This window comes from Onychomys torridus, chromosome 13, assembly GCF_903995425.1.
Source record: "Onychomys torridus chromosome 13, mOncTor1.1, whole genome shotgun sequence".
In the NCBI taxonomy this organism is placed as follows: Eukaryota; Metazoa; Chordata; class Mammalia; order Rodentia; family Cricetidae; genus Onychomys; species Onychomys torridus.
In genome coordinates, this window is record NC_050455.1 from 69,098,740 (window position 1) to 69,122,747 (window position 24,008).

Below are 24,008 nucleotides of genomic sequence, written 5' to 3' on the forward strand. Positions count from 1 at the left end.
AGGAGAGGTAAGGTTACAATACTGTCTAGTCAGGCTCTGCACATCTGGCCGAACATGCTAAACATGCTCACTGAAAAACCAGAGCATGAAAGATTGTAGACATCATGGTGTTATCATCATTTTATGAGCAAGTATTTTTTTTAAAAAATAGAAACTAAAAATAAGAGTATATGCTGGTACATATGTGTATGTGCAAAGATAAATTCACAAAGAAGCATTATGTGCACATTCATATTTGTAAGTCTATCTAAACATATGAAGAGGTGTGTGCATGTACGTGTGTGTGTCTGTGCTTGTAGGGGCAAGGGGCAACTCTGAGTGCTTTACTCTATTACTTTCCAATCTTATTTCCTCAGACTATGTTTCTCACTGAACCTGGCACTTGTGGTTTTGGAATGAAGGATCTTCCTTTCTCCACTGCCTACCACTGGGGTTATAGGTGTGTAGTGCCATACCTAAATCACCTCCTGTGGTTAGGCAGCAAGCACGTAACCCGCTGGGCCATTTTCCCAGTTCTAAACACATAGTAGGTTTATGTAGTATACATAGTGAGATTGTATTTATTTTCTTAGTAAATATTTTCATGTTCACTACAAATCAATGCAATTATTTAAATATGAAAACAACATAAGTCACTTTTAGTTCCAACAATCCTAAGGCATAATTTTGTTAAAATAACTAGCTTTCTCTATTGAATAAATAAAAGAAAAATGGGGCAAGTACCTTTATGTTGTTATTTTCCTAAAGACGGAGATAATAGGAGACAGTCTAGAAATCATAGTCCAGATCCTACCAGAAATGCTCTGGTGCTGAGAAGAAAGGCTCCCCTGGCCTTTCTCCCACTCAAATACAAATGTCTTGAATGTAGTATCACAGCACATTCCAGACAGGTTTAAAAAGATCAACCCAAAGGAAGAACACGAGAAAGAAAATCTTGAGAACCCTCCCAAAGGAAGGGGAAATGTCACTTAGAATAGGCAAGAGCAGGTGTCTTGCACTAGTGAATGTGGAATGACAGAGGGGTGGGAGTGCAAGGCAGGCAGGCATGCCACCCTAGGCTTCCCTCCTCTGTCAGAACACTTTCTGTCTGTGGTGGACGGTGAAGGAGGAGGAGGAGGTGGATGGTGAAGGAGGAGGAGGAGGTGGATGGTGAAGGAGGAGGAGGTGGATGGTGAAGGAGGAGGAGGAGGAGGTGGATGGTGAAGGAGGAGGAGGAGGTGGATGGTGAAGGAGGAGGAGGAGGTGGATGGTGAAGGAGGAGGAGGAGGTGGATGGTGAAGGAGGAGGAGGAGGTGGATGGTGAAGGAGGAGGAGGAGGTGGTAGGGACAGAGGATTGGGTCAATGCAAGCCATTCATCCATAGGTTGAAAGAGTACCAACTAAGAAATGCCTAAGGCTCTGCATATCTGAGTAAACTCTGTGATAACTATTGCAGAAAACAGACATGTAATATCACGCTTACACTCTGGTTACTTGCACTACCTAGTTGGTCTTTGGGGCCTAGGATCTGTCCTTGAGTTAATTTACAATATTCAATATGAGCATGCATGATATCTACGAAGATTTGTACATATGTAACTTCCCAAAGCAGCTATGTCCAGGAGCCCTTCCTGCACACTGTGTCACCTGGTTCTGGCACTAGATACAAAGTCAGTTTTTCACCCAGTCCATATCCCTTGTAGAGTTAGTGGAGGAAAGGAGTGTCAACAAAAGACTGGCATCAGTACAGACCCACACAGAACTGCAGTCACTGACAGGACAGCAAACACCTGTGACTTCATGGTGGGACCTTTCTAAGACTTAAGGGGTGCACTTAGGTGACATGTGAATGACAAGGGGCTAAATATGGGTACCTGGGTAGACAGCACAGCTAGGTGTGAGGAGCTTAACATGTGAACAGTCTAAGGTTATTCTTGGAGAGGTGAGAGGAAGCAAGCCTGGCCTGTGTATCTGGCAAGGCTTGGAGACAGGATTTGCTCTATAGCAACGAGAGTGCATGCTTGTGCTTCCCAAGGCCAAAAGTGATGGAGCTGGCTAGCTTTGAGATTGTATCACAAAGATGAGCAGTGATCCAGTGTTGCAATGGCAGTGTCATACACGAGCCTTATTGCTTGTACCACTGTCACCATAACTGACATTACACAGGACGTTAGTCTAGATTCAGACTTCCTTCAGGATTCACAAGGTTTACTCACATGAAAATTCTCAGTCTGTTATACAAGTAAACACACATACAAACACACTAAGGGTATATATATATATATATATATATATATATATATATATATATATATATATATATATATATATTTTTTTTTTTTTTTGAGCTAAGGATCGAACCCAAGGCCTTGCGGTTGCTAGGCAAGCGCTCTACCACTGAGCTAAATCCCCAACCCCAAAGGGTATATTTTTAAAGATACCATTTTTGTGACTGTTCATATTATAAATAAGTCTTTAAGTAGGTATTGAATATTAACTGTTTACTTATCATCTTGTTATATTGCTTATCATTTTGAAAAACAGTTCCTTTCAAAGAGTGCCTTAGTCAGCACTTTATCTAACTTGAACAATCTATCAAATCCTCCTTTAAACAGCGGGGGACCTTTTGGCTTGTTTTCTGAGAGACAGCATCTTGCTATGAAGCCAGGCCCTAGCATCCTGACTACAGCTAAGGATTACAGGCTTACACCACTAGGCCTGGCTTTTAAATGTAGGTATCTTTCAATGTCAACAACGTATGTAAACCCTAGAGCTCTGGACATAAAATAGCAACCAGCAACTTGTAAAAATTTTCTTCTTAGATTCATATTTATGTTTGCGCAAGAGGTGTCTCCATCTATTAAGACAGTATTACCAAAAGCAAGAAAAGAGGCTCTCTCTAAAGTACTCTAGCAAAGCCAGTTAAGTCCCAAACTGCACTTCTACATGCAACTTGTTATATCCACCTGGGTTCCTGGCCCCTTCCACCTCTACAGCTTTGACTGGATAACTTCCTTCATGTGACACAAAACAATTTCAGCAAAATCATACATTATGAAATGAGACATTTGTCATCTTCCAATTTTAAACCTACCTTATGGGAATGATGTAGGAAAAGAGAAGGAGGAACCGAAAAAGATTACGGTACCATGGACCTGCAAATCCCTGTAAGGTTACCATAACAACAGAAAGAACAACTAAAGCCAGAAATAGTGCCTTAGTCAGCTGATTGAGTTCAAGGTCCAGCAATCCAACCTGAAAAAAAAAAAAAAAAGAAAAGAAAAAAGAAAAAGAAAAAGCATAGCATTAATACACGACTCAAGCTGGCCCCATCCCTAGTATCCTGATCAGAATATATGAAAATGGTGACTTGATAAAAGGAAAGGTTTTAATAGTCTCTATAATAAGGCAATAAAAAAACCATTTGATTTTCTTTTGACAAGCCTCTTCAAGATGTAGGTAGAATTCTTGAAATATACTGTAACCTGTAGAGCATTCTCAGGGTAAAAGAGTAGACCAGAATAGACAACTCACCAGCACAGTTAGCTTCACTGTGTGGGTGATAGGATGATACCCACCAGGACAACAAGATGGAGAATTACAAAAGCAGGGCACGGGTAGCCTTCTCCACACCCAGCCCTACATCAAAACTCCTCTGTGAGCGGAAAAGTCCACCTTCTGTGGCATGCCAGATCAGACAAGCATCCCTGCTGTCACTTTCCAGTATCCCTGCACACCTTCCACTCAGTTCCAGAGTTCCCCGAGTACAGGACAGTATGTGTACCTGCCTTTCTGCAAGTCTCCAAAAGAACTTACCAAGAAAGGCCAAGCATGGAGGTCATTTTAGGCTTAGAACCTGCTTGACTAATGCAAGTCCTACACTTCTGATTCCTCCAGTGTGACATACGACACTGAACTTCACCCTGTGGATTGATTACTGGCTGGGTACATAAATGTAAGGAAAATTACACCAAAGAAAGCAGTCCATTTTTCCCTGACTTTGGAAACAGGGAGCAATGATACCCAAACAGCCCTTGTCCTAAAAGTAAAGAGAACACAAACTCAGCTCTTCTGAAATGTGTAACTCCCATTTCAAGCTCTTGCTATTTCTGTGGATAGCTTCTCCCAACTTCACCCATGAAGACGAAGGTACAGTAGAGTGTGTACAGGGGAGGTGTGCTCCTTAAGCTTCTGGTTAGCAGTATGAGGGAGGAATGGAGGCACACAGAAGCTGAGGACACTGGAACCTGTCACTTGGACTTGGACTCTGTCCTGAGTATATAACGCTGGGCCAGTGGGCCTCCAGTTTCATTAGTATGGAATGAGGAGCCATCAGCACCTCCCGACAGGACTCAGGGAAAGACGGTGACATTGTGTGCAGCAGTATCACACAATGCTTCTCTCAAAGTCCAATAGGCATGCTGTTTTCACTCTTCTACATTCTCCTTTAGAGCCAGTTACTCTTCAGATAATCTGTGTGAATTTGGGGGCTAGCCTCGAAAAAAACCACTTTTTAAAAAAATTTTTTTTTTTTTTTATTTACCATTTTTTACAGGATCTTGCTCTGTAGCCCTGGTTGACCTGGAACTCCCTACACACTCCAAGCTGGCCTCTGGTTTACATTGATCTTCTTACCTCTAACCTCCCAAATATTGAAAAGCAGGCACAAACCATTATAGCTGGTCCAGCACCAAACTCTTCTATGACATGAAACTATCCATAAAGTCAAGGGAGCTGGAGGAGCCAGGTCACCAGGGATACACATAATACTGGGCACGGTCACAGCCTCTGCCTAACGTGGCCTGCTAACAGTGTGTAGAACTGAACTGGCTATATCTGCCTCAGGTGGTGTGAACAGCAGACAGAGTGCTATCAGGCTAAGCAGCTCTCCGTGTGCCTCAACTTCCCCTGAATCTGGTATAGCTTTTGAAAAAAAGGAAAGAAAATGGGGGGGGGGAGACAGAGGGGTTTGTGAGAAGAAGAAAGGAGAGAAATAGAGAAAAAGGAAGAGGGGAAAGAGATAATATGATTACCAAAATCTTAATTAGAAAAAAAAGCAAATAAAATAAAACTCTAGCTCTTAAATGTACAAGTTTGAGAATTAGCTAAGCTAATATGGTGTATTTTATAGTGTCTAGGAAAATTAGCTTTTCCCACAGTTAATAATTTAGTTTAAATCTAGTTTTGATTAATATTTACCACCAACTCTTATGAGACCATGAGAAGCCATTGTTGGAAAGAAAAAAATTAAGTTTCTTGAAAGTTCATTAAGTGCAATTGTAAAAAAAAACTAATTAAGCAAGTAATTACAGGCCTCTTACACTTTGTGCTAAAATCTAAGGTTATGAAAATGAGTTAATTATGAGAATTCCTTTTTACCTGCAAGAGTCTACTAAGAAAAGCAAAATGAACGTAGGTACTATATGTCTTTTGGAAGATAAATGTCTTCTCTGACCAGGTTCATGTCTGAACTACCCTAGTAAACACTAAAGAAATAAAAGGAGCATTGCCCAGGACCCAAGAGAACAGCTGGCACCTGCAGCACACCAGTGCCCCAGGGCTGCAGACGGCTCCTCTCTACATGCCTAGCCCATCTGCAGCATGCATTCACTTGGGCTCCCTGCCCTGCCATGAATCATGCAAGGCTCCTAATCAAGGAAATTTCAAACAAAAACTACATGCCAGATTCACACAGGTGTCACCTCACTTCTTTAGGGACAAACAGGGCATGGCTTGGCACAGACACTCCTCTGCACACTGTAGCTCATTTCCAACAGAAACTCTGTGGACTGAAGACTCTCAGCTTTCCATGTGCTCCAGTTCTCAGCAGCAGATGCATTCATTGCCTTGGAGCCCAGGAAGTCATGTGGGAATCCCCAAGCCCTTCGGAGCCCTCCCATCTTCAGGTCTTGCACCAGCACAGTGAGGTGACTACTTCCCTAGAGAGTGAGCACGTTCAAAGGAACGGTATTCAAGAGTCCTACTTCCCTCTCTTGAGAATGAGGCCATCCAGAGCTCAGTGGCTGATTTATCAGCTCCATTTAAAAAGCAGCATGAGGAGGACGAATCCAGGCCATTTCCGCTACTTCACTACTACGTAGTTTATGCTTGAATTATTGAGAAAAATGGGGTTTGGGATTAAAATGAAGAAAAATTAAGCCAGGGAAGTAGAGCATGTTTCAAAGCCCAGATCTTTCTGCTGTGACAAAGGCGGTCTAAGTTTCAGGCCTCACTGAGGATCAGATGAAGTCATTATTCATTCAGTCAGGGAAAAAAGACTCAATTACCTCAACCTAAAGATGCTATCAATGAATGCAAAGTGCATATTTTACTCTATTCATCCAAATCCCATTAAAAAGTGAAAGGAATGATTTAATCTGGCCTTCCAGAGTTGGCCTTTTTTTGTAATAAAATAAAGAATTACTGTCTTGTGAAATGCATAACCACTACCTCTCACACTCTCCCCTGCATCATAGCGGTGAAAGACCCAAAGCTCCAACACCCTCTGAGAAATGAACACAAAGTTTCCTTTGAAAGAGTGCCGCCACACTGAGGATGAAAACACTAAAAGCAGCCCATGCACAGGATATGTAGATAATTCAAGGCATTAATACCTTTCTAATTGACCAAGACAAATGTAGTTGACTGCCCACCAGTGGCTATCAACTCTCCCACTCACTTCCAGGGAGAAGAAGGTAACAGTGACAGGCACAGAAGGGTCAGACGCCACCCTCTCTCAGACAACAGGACAGTTGTCTCTCATGCTCCTTCAGGGTGCCTTTCCTGCTCCTCCTGGACTGGATGGCAACCCTGACTTGGGTTAATTCTAAGAAAGGGCAGCAATAAGAACAGACATTTCCAATACTAGTTTGCTTTAAAAAAAAAAGCTATTTTAAATTAGTAATCTTTTTATATTCAATTTCTCTGCAACACTTTTTACAAAAGTTTCTCCATCTAAGGGCTAAGATGGACCCAAAAAGTATTTCAAAGAAAAACTAGTTAACTACAAAATTACAGATTCTATAAAGTGTCACCTTCAGCTTTGATGTGTATTTCCCACATTATTAAAGAAAGTTTTAAACACCTGAACAAGCCAGACCTTCTGTTATGATTGTAAAACCTTTTTTATCCTTAAGATACATGATTAATCACTTGAAGTAATTATGACTGTATGAGAAAAGGTAAATTAAGTACTCTAGGAAGTAATTTCCAACATTTACTGTAAATTCTTATATTAGTAAAGCAAATTTTCTTCTGCTTGTCATAATATTTGTTTTATTTGAAACAACTGTGATAACAAAATTAAATACGCTCCTGGAAATTTTAATCTCCAAGGGAAAATTTGTGCATAATGCCGAAGACAACCACAATGGCTCTGCAAAGGGGCTGTTCTAGGATAATGAACACAATAATTGCCTGTATAATCTAAAATGCTACTAATGGCAACGATCACAAATCCATTTAGCTCCTCTTTAATTTATGTACCAAGTTTTAAATAGCTAATGGTTCTCAGTAAAATAATGGTTTATACCAACAATAAAGGGTAAATACGGTGTTCTCCTGCTTAATCAAGAAAAGATCAGTCAGGTTTTTTTAATGAACACATGGATGAATGAGACTCGGACCTTATCTCTTAGAACAGTATCATCCCCATCCATCTCCAAATTAATAGTACCAGCACAGACTAAGTTCCTCAGAAACCAATGTGCACCCCAAACTAGAGCAAGAGCAATGTGTTATAAAACCTCAGGCCTACCCACTGGTTTTGTAAAGCACCACAAGAAATACAGCTCTGAAGCACCAGTAACTACTGGTAACACTGTCCTCAGATTAGAAGAATCAAAATATTACAGCACTCTTACTAATCCACTAAAATCCACATGAACTCATTCCTTACATGTAAGTATTTCAAAACCACAACATTTCAAGGAGCCAATTTATACCCCTGAAGAAAACTATATATTTTAATTTGCCCTATGTTTTCCCTGTGAATAAAGTGCAATTTGAAAAAGAGATAAGCCCCTGATCAAATGTCTAACTCATTGGAGACTCCACGAACAAGATGTCTAGGGAGGAAACTCTAACTGTTAATATCTTTTTACTAGCTTTTTTGGGACTAACTATCATCTCTTCATTCAGATTAAGAACAGTGTATAGAACTGTCATGGACCTAACTGGATTCCTATAAAGAAATACTCCTGTTCAATATCTTTGAAAGAAAGCAGTCTGTACTATCATGTTTAGTCCAGTATTAAGAAGAAAGAAAGGAGTCATTTTTATAGATCAGTATTTGTATTTAAATAAATGAAAGTTGGACATCACAGCCAATTCCTGAATTGCATATCAATAACTTCCTATCATAGAGCTTATACTATTATCGGAAGGTTTTTGTTTTGTTTTTTGAAGTTATAACTTCAAAACTTGATATAATGCGTTAGCGTTTTGCCACCTCCAGTTTGTTTACTCACTCATTCTGGGATATGAGCTACTAAGTCTTAACTGTCCGCAGCCAGGCAGCAGGCCATGCTGATGATGAGGCTGACTATTACTGTTGCCGCCCCAGTGATCTGCGAAATAAGACGGGCTTCTTTGGACCATTATTGTCTATTGGCTCAATAATCTGTGCTTTAAAAGCTCTCTAAATAAGTATCAGTGTAACAATGCTTAATATTATAGTGTATTTACCTTAACTGAAAATATCAAACTCTGTATTTATGTAAGACATTCAGGTCTACTATGAAACAATAATTCATAACCCACGTTCTTATTTACAAATAAAATCTGACTATTCTTCACTCAGAATGTAAGGTTTTATCTTGGCTTTGTTACACAAAATGCTTTTTCACTGGTTATTTATATTTCAAAAAGAAAATGGGGGTGGCTTGGGGAGACTGCTAAACTGGTAAAAGTGCTTACAGCAAGTGTGAGGCCCTGAACTCCATCTCCGGCACCCATGTAAAAACTGGGTGTGTAGTAAGTACACTTCTGTAACCTCGCTGCTGGGAAGGGAGAGGCAGAAGAATCTCGGGAATTGTTGGTCAACAGAGAAGAACCAATGTGCTCTGGGCTGAGTGAGAAAACTTGCCTCAAAATAGAAAGGTGGAGAAATGATGAGGAACAACACTTGACATCAACTCTGGTCTCCACATGTACATTCACTGGCGCGCGCGCGCACGCACACACACACACACACACACACACACACACACACACACAGGATCATCGTTATGTTTTAGATATAAACAAAAACATACCAGTGTGAGTTGGGAACCAAGCAAAGGAGCAAGACTTCTTTCAACACTCGAGGAGAAATACAACCAAAAGACAAAAGGCTTTCAAGTGGGTCCCATGCTGAATAACAAAAGCCCATTTCACCTGATGTGTAGGACAATGCACACTAACAAGGCTCCATCCCAGTGAAGGAGTGACTGCTGGTCCCTGCAGGTACACTCCCTGCAGGCTTGATGAGCACTGTGGTACCCGTCTTCTCAAAATGCTGGACTTTATACCCTGGCTCTGGCCTTTCCTGACATACTCCCTCATCAAGACATTCTTCTTAACTTCCAGCAATACCAAAAAGCAGAATAACAGCCTAGCGCATGTGTCCACGCAGGCATCAAGTCCAACTGCCATGCATGTGACAAGTCATGGGTCTGCTTCTGAAAAGCTGGTGCTGATTCTGTATGTTCAAGGGGGATAGCCTCGTCCTGCTGATTGCTGGCTAGCAGACTTATTTACATTAAAATCTTCATTGATACATAATAAAAATGCTAAAAGTCAGCAAATGTTAAGACAATACAATGGTTTTAACATGTTGATATGCTAAAAATTTTTATTTAAAAAAAATAATTATTTCAAAATTTCCAATTGTGAAACACCAAAATAGTGTTTAAAACAAAAATATATAAGGGAAATGTATAAAAGATCTATCTGGAAGTTTCATTTTTACTTTATATACACAAAGGATACTGAAATCTAGCCTTGGGTAATAGATAAGCCCACAGTTTTCTAAAGTACCTTACTTCGGATCATATTTGACCATAGCTGCAGTACCTTTTCAGGTCAGTAACCAGGAGACTGAATCCTAAGCTTGTTCTCGCCCAGGTTCTCCATCTGGAATCTATGCAGCACCATGGATATTCACGCTGCCACGACATGACCCCATCCGGCCCATGTCTGAAGAGAAGGGAGAAGCAAAAGCGAGTCTGTGGCATGGCAAGGCTCTGCCAGCAGAGGGCGCGCCAGGTTGGCACAGAGTCTTCCTGGAATCGCTCTCCTTTCCCAGCATGGCTTCCCCGCCACATCAGCACATCCTACATTAGCCACATGGATTTACTTATTTTTGACAGCAGAGTTGACCTAAATATCTTCTTATCATGCAGAATTCAGGACAGAATTGATAGGCTTTAGCACTCTGGATTATATGGGCGGGAGAGGTCTCTGAATGATAATCTACCATTATAAGGAAGAAATCCTATTAAAGATCTGAAACCCTCGCCCTGACACACACACACACACACACACACACACACACACACACACACACACACACACAATGCTATATAGGGTATAAGCCAAGTGCAACTAGAGTCTGGAGAATAGGTGAACATCCTGAATATATATATATAATGATTCTTTTTGTGTTAACAATATAGAAAGCTTTCATTTTTAAATGGTTTTACCAAATCATCCACCAATTAAAAATACTCACTTCAAACAGCTTATGCTATCCACTGATACCACACCTCAGGATTCAGTACCATTTAGTAACTAGTATCTGAGGTCAAGTATTAGTTAGCAATTTAGTTTAACTAAATGAAACTTGTAAAATACATCTAACTTTTACATCTTACATAGATAACATTCTTGTCATAGAGCCTAAATTAGAAGCAGATCCCCCACCCCATTAATTGGCATTCACTGTTATTAACGACACATGAAGACTTAATAATCTTGAGTTTTCTAGAGCCATTCTTTATTATGAATAGATTCTATAGTTGCAAATTTGCCTAACTTAGTGAAAACCACGTATTACTCTGGAATCCATGCTTTGGCCGTCCTTGAGGGACACGTGCAAAGCGGCAAAACAAAACTAGCAAAAGCCGCCTCCCAGTGCTAGGGGTTCAATGGCAGAGCTACAGATCCCCTCCAGATCCTAGGAATCAAAGGACAAAGTGTAGTCCCCTTTTAAAAGACAGACGGAATGAACAGTTGTGATGAACAGCATTATGTGTTATTACTACTTCCTTTTTAACTTAAAAATGTGTTATATATAACATGCTACACCCAGGTTTATCCTGAGATGGGATACTCTATCCTGTGTCACTCTCTCTTTAGATACTGCCCAGTTCAGTTAGTTAGGGTTTCACGGCCACATCAGGTCAACCCTGGAAATCAGTGCCTTCTTTAGCTTGCTTGGCTTAGTTCCAGGATACCTGCTCTGGGAAAACCCTCTTCACTGTTAAGCAGCCCTGCCCCCTTTGGTGTGGTGTGGTGTGGTGTGGTGTGGTGTGGTGTGGTGTGGTGTGGTGTGTGTGTGTGTGTGTGTGTGTGTGTGTGTGTGTGTGTGTGTGAGAGAGAGAGAGAGAGAGAGAGAGAGAGAGAGAGAGAGAGAGAGAGAGAGAGAATGTGGTAGATTCATTCTGTATGAACTACTAAGTCTTAACTGCACCCATGCAGCAGGCCACATGCAATTTATTTTGGCAGTTTTGCATGCATGTTAATAGATGTTATTTACCTTTTGAATTTGTTTAAGAAGTAGAATACTAGCCTAATCTTTACTATCTGGAAAGAGCATGCTGACCCTTGGGCAGCAATGTTCTCATTGGAATGAGAATACACCCAGGCAATGGCAGGTCTAGGCTCAGCAGTCAAAGCACACCTTCTTTAAGACACGGAGAACTAACTCATGGCTTTTCATTTTGTTCCGCCATTCCTAACAATTCAGTCTGAAGAAAAGATACTATTGGACACATTTTCATTTTGGAAGGCCTGTGTGCAATGTCTATTTCTTTTTGTAGCAAGTACCTTATTTTAAGTACCCTTGGAGGGAGAGTCTGTCAGAATTTTCTTCAAAGTTACCCCTAAATATTCATTTGAAGATCATGGCTATAAAATATATTACTCAACAGGAAAAAAAAAATCTTTTATTTTTAAATAGGTTGATAACAATATTAAAATTCTAAACTCTATCCTTCAAGATGTGTTAAGGAAATCACTAAACATATATAGTCAGAGCTTGCAGAGTATGCACTCTGGGTTTCCATAGAATGTCCCTTTTCTCTAGTGGGACCTTGCTGAGGCATCCAAGGTTGCTAATTTGGAGCCATAGCATATGAGGAATATCAAGAGGACAACAGAACTCATGAGCATCTGACTGCGCAATGGGAGGGTGGTAGCTCCCTGAGTTCACAGCTTAAGAATCTGCACACAGCTCTGCTAAAACCAGTTTGTGCCATGAAATTCAGAAGAAATGAAAGGCATGGGACGCAGAAAACAGCTCAAACGGCTGTCACTGTGCCAAAGGTGGGGTCTCACTCTCCCTACTGTCTCTTGGGTGACTGACTACATGTGTGGAAGTATGGACCACTGAAGAAGGTCGCCTCTCCATTCTCCAGGATATCTATCACTACAAAAAACAACGAGGGTGCTTTTAAATCAAGAGCCACTCCTTGACTCAAAAGGTTTCTCCTGAAATGTCACTGGGATAGAACCTAGGAGTACACTTCCAGTTAATTCATTAAGTTTATTGGCAATTAGATACCTATCACTTATTTATAATAACACTAAAAATACATGCAGATATAAAATGCTGGCCAATGTTTGAAGCACCTCAGAATTACTATCATCTTGAACAACTCTGTCCTGCCATTTTCTGTCCCACCCACACATCAGCTTAAGTAGCTATTAACTAGAAGTTAATAAGAGGTAAACATTTTAATTTTTAAGACAGCACAGCAGAATGGCAGTAACAGAATAGCAAAGAGGGAAAGAATGGAGGGAAGTTATCATAGCTAACATCCAACTCTAAACCAGTTCCTTAGCTTCCAAAATCCATGGACCTCATGTTTTGCATTTTTTTTTTTTTGTTTTGAAAGGAAAATAGAATTCAGAAGATATGCTGAAAAATTTAAATGATAAGGGTAATATGGTTAAATAAACTTTTCATCTTCCTTAATCACCCTTTTATTATTAAAACTGTCTAAAGCTTTATTGCTAGTATCTTGGCAAATGTAACATTATTTTAAACCATCTAAAATTTTTGTGTTACTTTATGTCTTTACAGACATTTTATGAACCATTTCATACTTAATGGCTTGTAAGCAATCTCAAGAGTTGGGAATTGTGTGAAAAGTTGTTCAGATTGACAGATAAAGTGAAAAAGGTCTGTATTAATTTCCAAATAAAGAAATGCATGGCGTGGTATCTCACGATGATTATACTCTAAAGTACCAATTAGAACGCATCAGAAACTAGAGCAAGTTGACACTCTACAATAAAGCAAATAATTTCCAGTTGGAGGGGCAGAAAATGTTAATATGCAATGTTCAAGACTACAAGAATCTTTGTAAAAGGAAGTAGCTAATAAGGTTTAATGATGCATGTCAGGAAGCCACAGTATGTAGGGAAACACAGCTGGCTTCATTTTGTAAACTATTTGATATACACATCTTTCTCGTTCACGATTATCAGCTGTGCCAGTGCCACAGGGGACAGTTTAGACTTCAAATCGGGATATTCTTCTTGTGTTCTAAATTACACGTAAAATACATTAATATAATATGGCGCTATAGGCTAGTGCCCTGTCGAAAGCTTATCAGCTTAGGGAAGAGGATTAAAGAAGCCTTCTGGAAAATGTGCACAAACTATCCTGCCGGCCTAAAGAGGCTACTAAGCACCAGAACCATTTAAAACACATCATAGCACAGACAGAATCACTAGGATGCAGGGAATTCATCACTTTCCTAAAATGCTCACCATTTCTCATACCTTAGGTATTAAAATATAAATTGACCTAAAATGCTTCTGCTGGCTTGATCCCCTTTTCTCTTTTAGGGATGCATCTGCAAGTGCACAAGGAACCTCCCTCCAAAAGGCAAGTGTCTTGTTCCCAGAATCTCAGTTATGAGGGACTGCAATGTGCAGGTGACAGCAATTAGCAGCAGATGACAGAAGCACTTTGAATCTGTACCAGATGGCAGCAAAGGGTCACTGGAAGCCAGCAACTCTTCCACAAGGAAGCCCTTGTGTTAGGCAACCATCAAATTCAAAAGCTCTTAGAAACAAATTAATTATTCAACCACCAGAAGACAACTGCTAGGTCACAGCACCAATATCAAAATGCTGCTAAAGCACTTGGAGCGCACTTCTTTGAAATGTAATTACACATATTAGCTGTTAAAAACAAGCATGCCACATAATGACAAAGAGGTTGCCCTAAACTAAAAGGGCTAGAATTCTAGTGATTAGTGATTTGTCTTCTGGCAAACTAGAGTCAACAGGTTCTAATTCTAGACGCTGCTGCTCATGGCTGAACCGCAGGCCAGCCCAGTTCTAAGGAGAGTCACCTGAGACCTCAGCACCTTAGCTGAGAGCAAAGGTAGGAAGGACAACAGATGCCACTGCTCAGGGTGAAGGGCAGACCAGAGTAGACACTGGCCTTCAAGGTTTGGAAGACCAGGAAATACTCTCAGATCTTAGAGGCCATTGGTGGAGGCTTCCTGCCCAGAAGGAAAACATGGTCTACTTTAAGTAGTTGGGAACACAAGAGAGGAGAGGCAGCAAGTAGGAAGCCCAAGGCTTTCCTACAGGGAGCATGGTGGACTAAGCCACTACAGGTGTTCATCTGTTTATGTTCCATGGAGAAAAATGAAAGTAAAATTGTTAAAGTCAAACAAAAAGCAAATGAATAACCCAATTCCTCTGACAAGATTAACTTCACATAGATAACTAATAGCTAATCTATAAGCTTAATTTTGGGGTTTGCATAGCTTAACAAACAATAAAACTAATAATCTCTTTATCTTCTATGATCTCTACAAACTCATAACCTAGCAGCCCTTTCCAGGTTAGAATACTCCTTTGTACAGTCTGTTATCTAGCCGTCCTGACTTCATCCCACCTTATCATTCCTGCTTGACTCCTAAGTGGGGCAGAGGGTTGAACCAAGAGCACAGTTCCTAACAACTCTTTCTCCTCCTCCTTCAATTTCTTCTCTCCTGGTTGGTACCTACCTGCTGAAGCTGACCAATCAGGCCCAAATGTCCCAACAGTGCATTAACAGGATACCAAGTATTCAAACATATTCTAATTACAAAAGTGGGAAACTGACCTCTCTACCCAGGAGATAACAGGGGCATTCTAAGAGCAGGCATAAGATCACTGTGATCAGGTACCTCCCTCCTAGTTTAGAACATGATCAGAGAATGAGAGTGGTGAATATCTGAACACTGTCAGGTCTGTAACTTACAGAAAAGCAATATGGAAGTAAAATATGCCATCAAAGAGAAATTAGACATATACATATATACCTACATGTAGCTCAGGCTGGCCTCAAACTCCATGTGCAGCTGAAAATGACCTTCTACCTTCCGAGGGCTCAGGTGACAGGGCACACTACTATGCCTGATTTTATGTCACGCTGGAGGTCAAACCCTGGGCTTTGTGCATGCTGGGCAAGCACTCTACCAGCTGAGCCCAGGATTTTATTTTCATATAACAGCAAACATAAAATTAAAAAAATTAAGATAATGACTAAAGCAGCATAAAAAATTTCAAGTAGAAAAATCAGATTAGGATGAAACTTTTAGAAAATTACAAAGAATATTGAAAGGGTTATATGATGCTAATTGATTAAAGACTAAATTATAAAATCAATTCTCTTCAAAGCTCTATGGTGATGAAATGCAGTTATAACTTATCTGCTTACAGTCTCAAAATGTTTTAGCACAGAGTACATTAACAGCCCAGTATATGAGGAGGCCCTGGGCAACATGCATCATCATGTTATGGAGATGACTCATGATGGATCTGTACTATGCAGGGACAGAAGCACTGCACAGTGGTATGGGTCTCTAAGAAGCCTGGTCCCTGTTCACATTATACATAAAAATAATGCTAGATGGTCAGAGAGCTTACTAAGCAGGCCATTTAAGTAAGGGAGTGTCTTCAGGACCTGGTCAGTCATAAAAGGAAGAGACTGACCCATTGATCATATTAGAATTGTGGCTGTGGCTCATCGCAATGCAAAGAAGGTTACAAACCCCACAGCAGTAGAATGGTGACCGAAAAGCCACACAGTGCTTGCCTTCAGATGAACAGAGAAACCCACAACTGTAGAAGACGAGGGAGACTCACAGGGAGATGGACAAAAGATGGTCTAGACAACCCCTAAACCAGGAAACTCATAACACGGGTTCATGTCATAGACTTGCGATAATGTCAATACAACACACATACTACTGTACAAAAGAAGTCAAAAACAAAAGAATGCACATTTAACTCCATTTTTAAAATCTTAAAAATAAGCCAAAATAATTAGTACTTTAGATAGAAGGATGGGAGTCACCTTGGGAAAAGATAACAGAATGATTCTCTATAGCCTTATATCTGATGGTTATTTTAAGTTCATTTCAAGTATTTTTGCACATCTGTGTTAAGTCAGCAAAAAATTAAAAATCAAACCAAGATATATTGCCTTTTCTTGCTAGCAAAATTCAAGTGTCATTCAGAAGTTTTCTAGCATGGCTTATATGAATCATTATAGTATTAAGAGTGCTGGTCATGTGATGTGTGATGGAAGCTTAGAGGATACTAAATAAGGGCAAACCTGGATTTAATGTCCTAACAACTGCAAAGTAAAGAGTAGTTCTGAAACTAGAAATTATAAAGCTGACAGAATAATTTATGATATATAGGGTTATAATATCAGATACTTTTACAAAATCTGAATGCTTTATATATAGCTCTATACTGTCACCGGCGACAGTAAACTGTACACTGTCAATTTATCACACCGCCCAAGCTGCAGACTATGTAACAGTGGAGATGACAGTACAAATTAGATGACTAAAAATATTTAGCTAAGAAAGAAGTTCAGTGATGCCACCACAACTTCAAGATGGTGGGTAAGTTAAAACTAAGAGACCAGGAGAGAAGCATTGGGAGAAGACAGGTTGAAGGAACCTAAATTTCTGTTAATAAGATGTTAATAAATTTATAAAGTACAAATATTTTATTTTATGGAGTTTAAAAATATAGATTCTGGGGGTTAGAGAGATGGCTCAGTGGTCAAGAGCAGTGACCGTGCTTGCAGGGGACCTGAGTTTGGTTCCCAGAACCCACATGGTGGCCTCTGTGGGTATCAGGCACACAGCTGATGCACATGCATTCAGGGAAAACAGACAAAATATTAAAAAATACAGATCCTTTGGTGTTGTATATATACTGCCTTTGGAGGCCAGAGGCCAACCTCATTGTCTTTCCTCCAGAGCAGTCTTCTATCTGGCTTTCTGAATTGGGGTCCTGGGGTTTACCTACTAGGCTGAGCCTGAGGGCTCCCAGATAGCTTGCCATTCTCTGTCTCCCCAATGCTGAGATCACAACACATCACAGCACATGCAGTTTTCCATATGGCTTGTGGAGATAGAACTTTACCAATGGAGCTATCTTCCTAGTGTCCTCACCATCCCCAAACACACACACTTAATTTCTGTGTTCTGAATTGAGGGTTTACCTCAGTGATGAGCACATTCATAGCATGCATGAGGCCCTGGGGTCCATCCACAGCCCTGCAAGCCTTAACTACTTTCCATAGAAAGAATCTTGAAAGAAGAGAGAAAGTAAAGGGCCCTGGCTGAATGGCGGGAACACTTTCCATCACAGTGAGCTCTACAAAGCATGCTGCCATGCCTAGACGGGGAGATCTGTAGGTCATGTGACCCACTGCTGTCCAAGAAGTAGAAGTACTAAACAAGAGAGCAGAGCATAAGGAAATGGTTTATCACTGAGTGGAACGGAGAGAGTCTTGGAATTAAGTAAGTGTAAGGGAGAATGAGAGGGATAACATAGGTAGGTACTTCCCCAAATTCTAAGCAAACTCATTAAAATGAGCAATTTAATTAACTCAAATTCAGGCCTTTGTGACTGCTTCTTTACCCTACATCTAAGTTTCCCGAGGCAGTGAGGGGATACTGTGGTATTTAATAAGGGGAAAGCCATCTTTGATGCGCATACCAAGACATGGGACACCACTCTTGGTACCACAGGCATGCGGCACAGCTTCATCATTTCCTCACAGCCACAGTGCCATCAATGCTGTGGGCTTTCCTCTCCAGTCTGCTCCCTCCTGGGTGCAGAAGCATAAGGCACTCTTGCTTGCATGATTCTTAATAGCCTGTGGAGTCTTCCCTGGACTTAGGCAGTCAGCTAAGGTTGGCTGCAAGAATTGGGGCACTCCCACACAGATGCCCAGCACAAAGACACTCAGGCAAACATTGCTACTATATAGTTTCCACACCTCAGCCCCGGGAGCCCGGCAAGAGGAAAGGAGCCTACACTCATTCTCGGGACCTGCCTCTCCCACTAGCTCCCCCTCTTACAGCAGGCCACATGGGGACATTTCTGCTTCCATCTCCTACCACTTAATCCCTAAACTCTGCTGCAAATTCCCTTAAGAATTATCACTTGGTTCTCGACAGTATCCAGTCCCTCAAAATCAAACTTCTCTGTGCTTACAATATTAGGAAGCAAGTGGAAATCAGTGTGGGTCACATGAGACTCTGCCTCAAAACACATGTATATACACACACATACAAGTACATACACCTCAGCATTAAAAAAAAAAATCCAGATTTTTTTTTTTTTAAATCTATTTAAAAGCTCAAAAGCCGAGTACCAAACCCTGTGGTTTCTTTATACTAATGATTTAAATCCCAGGTTCCCTTGCAGCTTCGAACTATGATTCTAAGCATTTCTGACATGAGAGGCAATACAGAATGCCTCACACTATAATCTCATTTACATGTCGTGAGGGCTGAATAAAAGTCACCAGAGGCTGGGGGACTCTTACTGAACTGCAGGGATGGCTCTGTACTTCCTCTGGTGGAGTCAGTAGTCATGGTAACTCATCAGCCTAAAAGAGCCTCAGGCCTCAGGCAGGAAGACAGAGGACAGCACAAAGACCACTGACAGTTTATATTCAACTTAGTAGTAAACAAAGCTCATTGCAATTTTAATACAGTCAAGTGATATTGAGAAGTGCATGCAGAAAAGGAGCAGCTTTCTACCACCTGGTTACAACAGTGCCAGCATGACCATATTCAACAAGCAGAGCTCACCTAGAACTCAGACCCACCAGGATGAGAAGTAGACACACCCAGGGCCAGCAAACTTCCCACCTTGAAGAGTGGCAGCAGTTAGGCCAAAGAGAATTCCAGTTTGCTTTGAAAAATAACTTCGGAGCGTGAAGAAAATGTCCAATGACATTTTCATATTCTCTGAACACCTCACATTCCTTTAGGAAGGGATAGCTAACTACTCTTCATTCAGCTTTAAAATGAAACTAAAGGAGGGGAGAAGAACAGTGGTGGAATACTTGGGGAATATCACAAACCAAACAAAACCAAACAAAACAAAGATAGAATGTGAAGTTACAACCTAGCATAGAAATGAAATAATACGAATAGCACAAATAACAGATGATGAAAATAATGTCCAAGAAGCATATTGTTTGGAATTTTAGATAGGGTCAAACTATGCAGCCCTGTTGGCCTCAAATGCATAGAGATCTGCCTGCCTCAGCTTCCAGAATGCTGGGATTAAAGGTGTAAACTACCATGCCTGGATCACTGTGTGTGTGTGTGTGTGTGTGTGTGTGTGTGTGTGTGTGTGTGTGTGTGTCTTTTTAAGTAAATATGGTAAAAAACCACCTCTAGAATTATTATGATTTGTCATCCAGGAATCAGAAGCGCTTTGACTACCAATAAAGAGTGCAAGCAGCTGGGAGTTGGTGGCACACGCCTTTAATCCCAGTACTCGGAAGGCAGAGCCAGGCTGATCTCTGTGAGTTCGAGGCCAGCCTGGTCTACAGAGCGAGATCCAGGACAGGAACCAAAACTACACAGAGAAACCCTGTCTTGAAAAACAAAAGAGTGCAAGAAGGAGAATCTAGCCTCCTTCAGCACCATTCCTGCTGGGGTCCAGTGTTGAGGTCTAGCCCTGACCTATCCCCTACCTATCAAAGGGTCCTTGAAGAGGGGAGTAAGGAATTGAGAAATGCTAGATAGGAAATATAGAAGTATATGAAGAAAAAAAAAGAGACACAGGATAGCTTCAGGAGGGTGGTGGGTCAATACTCAGCAGCCTCAAGTTTATTTCTAATGGGCTTTTTATATACTACAAAGGAGAGAGGCAAAAGACCTCCCCATTTCAAGATCAAAGTACAATCAAGTGTAGACCCATCGAAACACCTGGTAGCCACACTCCACAGCAAAGCATCTTGTGTTTAGGCCCTGAAGTATAATATGCCTTTGCACCCTATTATGCAGCCTTGGAGAGCAATATAAACTTTGGCTCTTTGACCTTAAGTCAAACCACAAGTTGGAATCTTTGTGGGCATGCACACATTCCCTGGTGGCGATTTCCCTGCCTGGGCTGTGTGCTCAGCCTGCTAGGAAGAGGTGGAGCACCCCATGATCTGCCTTCATCCAAACAAGAGGAAAATGCATCATCAGAGGCCGAGATTAAATTCAGAGTAGTCATTTTTCTTTATATTGTTTGGAATTAAAAACGTATTAAATTGATCCATTATGAAGACTCTATTCTCTACATTGTGTGATTCAGACCATGTCTATATCTTAAGGCTATGAAACAATTTTTGTAATTGTAATAACAAAACAAATTATTGACTTTAAGTTAAGAAAATTGTTGCTTGAATGACTAAATATTCAACCAAAACAAAACAAATCTCTCTCTAAATTGTGTCCTATACAACTTGCTCATTTCCACAGGTTAATGAACTCTCTGGAGCTATGCTATGTTGGTGCTTGTCTTTCATTTCTACTTTTTTAAGTCTTTATTTGGGGGTTAAGAAAAAGTGCCCGAAATGCACTTTAGCAGCTACGTGACTATGTGACACAGTTAATGTGAGCCATCAACATTACCACAATGCAAAAAATATACTTCACGTCAGCACCAATGGCAAAGTCAACAGAAATCTGGTTATGTGGCTTAAATGCTAAGTTTTAGTTCTAGGTCTAGACCCTTAAGTCTGTCCATTAACACTAAGGTCACTTAAGTTAGAACATTAGTCTAAAAGAACGTGTACATTCGATGCCATCATAGTAAGTCACACCTCAAATAGACTAGTTTATTCTATTTATTATGTACAAAATACAGGGAAAGAGGCAGAAGACAAATCACTGTTTGGATTGGCTTCTCACTAAGGGCAGTGACACACCTGCTGAGTTAGAGGTTAGGTGACACACTTGGCAGGAGCTTGGTGGTGGCAGTGGTGGGAGATGGAAACCCACACTGAGGGCTTTGAGTACTGAAATCCATGCATAGTTGTCTATGGGAAGATGGAAGCTATCCTATGGTGTGTTCAACTCACCTACCAGTGGAGCCGTCTGCATATCTGTGCACAAATCACTATTCATTCACCAAGCAACATGGCATGCTTAACACTGGAGGAGAATGTATGATCATGTGGCCTAAGAGCCTTTCCCAAAGACAAATACTATTATATACTCACCATTAGACTCTTTTAAATATATGTTTCATTAATTTATGCAATGAAATCATTATGCAATAGTTAATAAAGTAAAGAAAATAATCAAGGTGAACTTAAATGGACAGAGATCTAGGCTAGTTACAGTAAAGGGCTGCATATGTAAGCACATTACAAATATTAGCAGACAGTTTCCCAGTGTGAGGGAAGAAAATCACTATACATGAAAGGAAACTACCAACAAATCCTGTAGACCTGAGCTAGACTGGAATTATGTCTGAATCTACTAGAATTAGTATACATAAATAAAGAAATATAATTAAATACATGTATACACACCCATCCACTCACTTAACCATCCATTAACTCATCTATATATCCATCTACATATCTGACCCCTCCGTCTGTCTGTTACAAGAACCTGACACAGCACACCTTAATAGCAATAGCAAGAAACTGTGGTAGAAGGCAAGGAATAATCACAGATCTACACAAGTGTGTAGCTAAACGGCCCTCAATTTTTTTTTTTTTCTTTTTTTTGGTTTTTTGAGACAGGGTTTCCCTGTGTAGCTTTGCACCTTTCTTGGAACTCACTTTTGTAGACCAGGCTGGCCTAGAACTCACAGAGATCTGCCTGGCTCTGCCTCCCCGAGTGCTGGGATTAAAGGCATGTGCCACCACCGCCCTGCAACAGAACTTAACTTCTAAAAACCATTCTTTGATGAAAGGAATTTAGGATGACCACAGAGCTAGAACAAAGAAGATACAAGATGAGCCAGATACATCTTTAGTGGAAGAACAAAACATATTCAGGATGGTTCTCTCATAGTAATAGGACACAAAACCTGCTTAAAAGGTTCCCACAGGCCAAAGGAAGGAGAAAATGAGCAGCAATCCAATAAAGTAACAGATCACATAATTCTCCAAATAAGAGCAAACCACAATTCACACAGGAGCACACAGGCAGAGAGCCTGGTACCCAGCAGCAAGTGCTTACTGTCTTTATACCCCATTCCATTGTCTCTACTTCCAGATTGCTTCTGCAAGCCTGCATGGTATTTCTAGTTTTATAAGATGTGGTCACTATATCTACAACTACCACACACCATGTCTGCAAGAGTACTTTTATTTCTTAAGTTAACTCTTTGTTCAGCTGTGTGAGGAGTATGGGATACGAGAATGTGCACAGCACAGCTCCTGCCTCCATGACCCTGGAAAACTTATGGAAGGCAAGGGTAAGTAAATAAATAGTTGTCCTGGACTGACTCATCTTCAACCAGCATTTACTGAGGAGCTAGCTTGTGCACAGTGCCAGAAATGCCAGAATGAATGGATAATCCAAGCCAAGAAACTGTGGTAGAAGGCACGGAATAATCACAGGTCTACACAAGTGTGTAGTCAAACAGCCCTCAAGCTTAGACAGACAAAGCAGGCCTCCTAGAGAGGCAGTGAGTGAGGAGAGGAGGGATGGATGGACAGAAGGAGGACTCATGGCATACAGCAAAGAGGCTACTGCTTGTCATCACAGCAATGATCAGTATCTGAACAGACCTCATCACACCTGCACTTCCTCTTAAGAGAGAATAGGATGCACTACTGTGAAAATATGTCAAGAGTTCTCTGCACAATGAGCTGCAGGCTCCTGGACCCGTGGAAAGGCTATTTCCTCAGTGGCTCAGCAGGAACAGTTGCCCTATGGCCTGCCCAGAGCCTGGCTCTGTGCCATAGAAGGAGTCTTTCCCCAATCCGTAGAGTGAATGAGGGAGGCAACAGAAGGCAGGCAGAGAGGTACACATGCTCAACAGAATCCCACTCCACCCATTGGTCTTTGGCAGGGAATCACTGATAAGCCAAGGGCCCTCCTTTTTAATTGACTGCTGGCTCAAAATCCTCTCCAGCCAAGCCTGCTTCTTCTGAACTTACAGCATGTGTGTGACCTGTTGATTACGGGGGGTGGGGGAGGGGTGTGGGGTGGGATAGGGAGGGCAAGAGAGAACTTCTATTCACATAATAGTGAGCAGAAGAGGACAGGGGAGGGTGGGCTCAAAAAGCCATCCAGGTCAGCATTAGATGCTCACAGAAACCTTCTGGCCTGAGAAATGGTGGCATCATGTAGTCCTCTGAGAACATGAGTGACAGAAAAGGCTCACCCCTGCTCTTCCTCTTTAACAGCATGGCTCCTCCCCTGCCCACTGCACTGCACTCCACAAACAGGCTTGAGAATTGTCCTGACTTACTCTCAGACCAGGCCATCAGAAATATGTCAGAATGATCTGGGGGAAGAAAAATTTACTTTTGCCAG

The 24,008-nt window shown here is 41.1% G+C and overlaps 1 protein-coding gene across 5 annotated transcripts in view; it reads right to left on the bottom strand.

Moving 5' to 3' along the window:
• The window catches only part of Atp9b (ATPase phospholipid transporting 9B (putative)), a 230,947-nt gene that overhangs the window by 87,119 nt on the left and 119,820 nt on the right, over positions 1–24,008 (bottom strand). For all 5 annotated transcript variants that reach the window (XM_036204413.1, XM_036204417.1, XM_036204414.1 and 2 more), the window contains exon 12: positions 3,074–3,234. In XM_036204413.1, the coding sequence (XP_036060306.1) occupies positions 3,074–3,234 (161 nt within the window). The remainder of the gene's footprint in view (positions 1–3,073; positions 3,235–24,008) is intronic.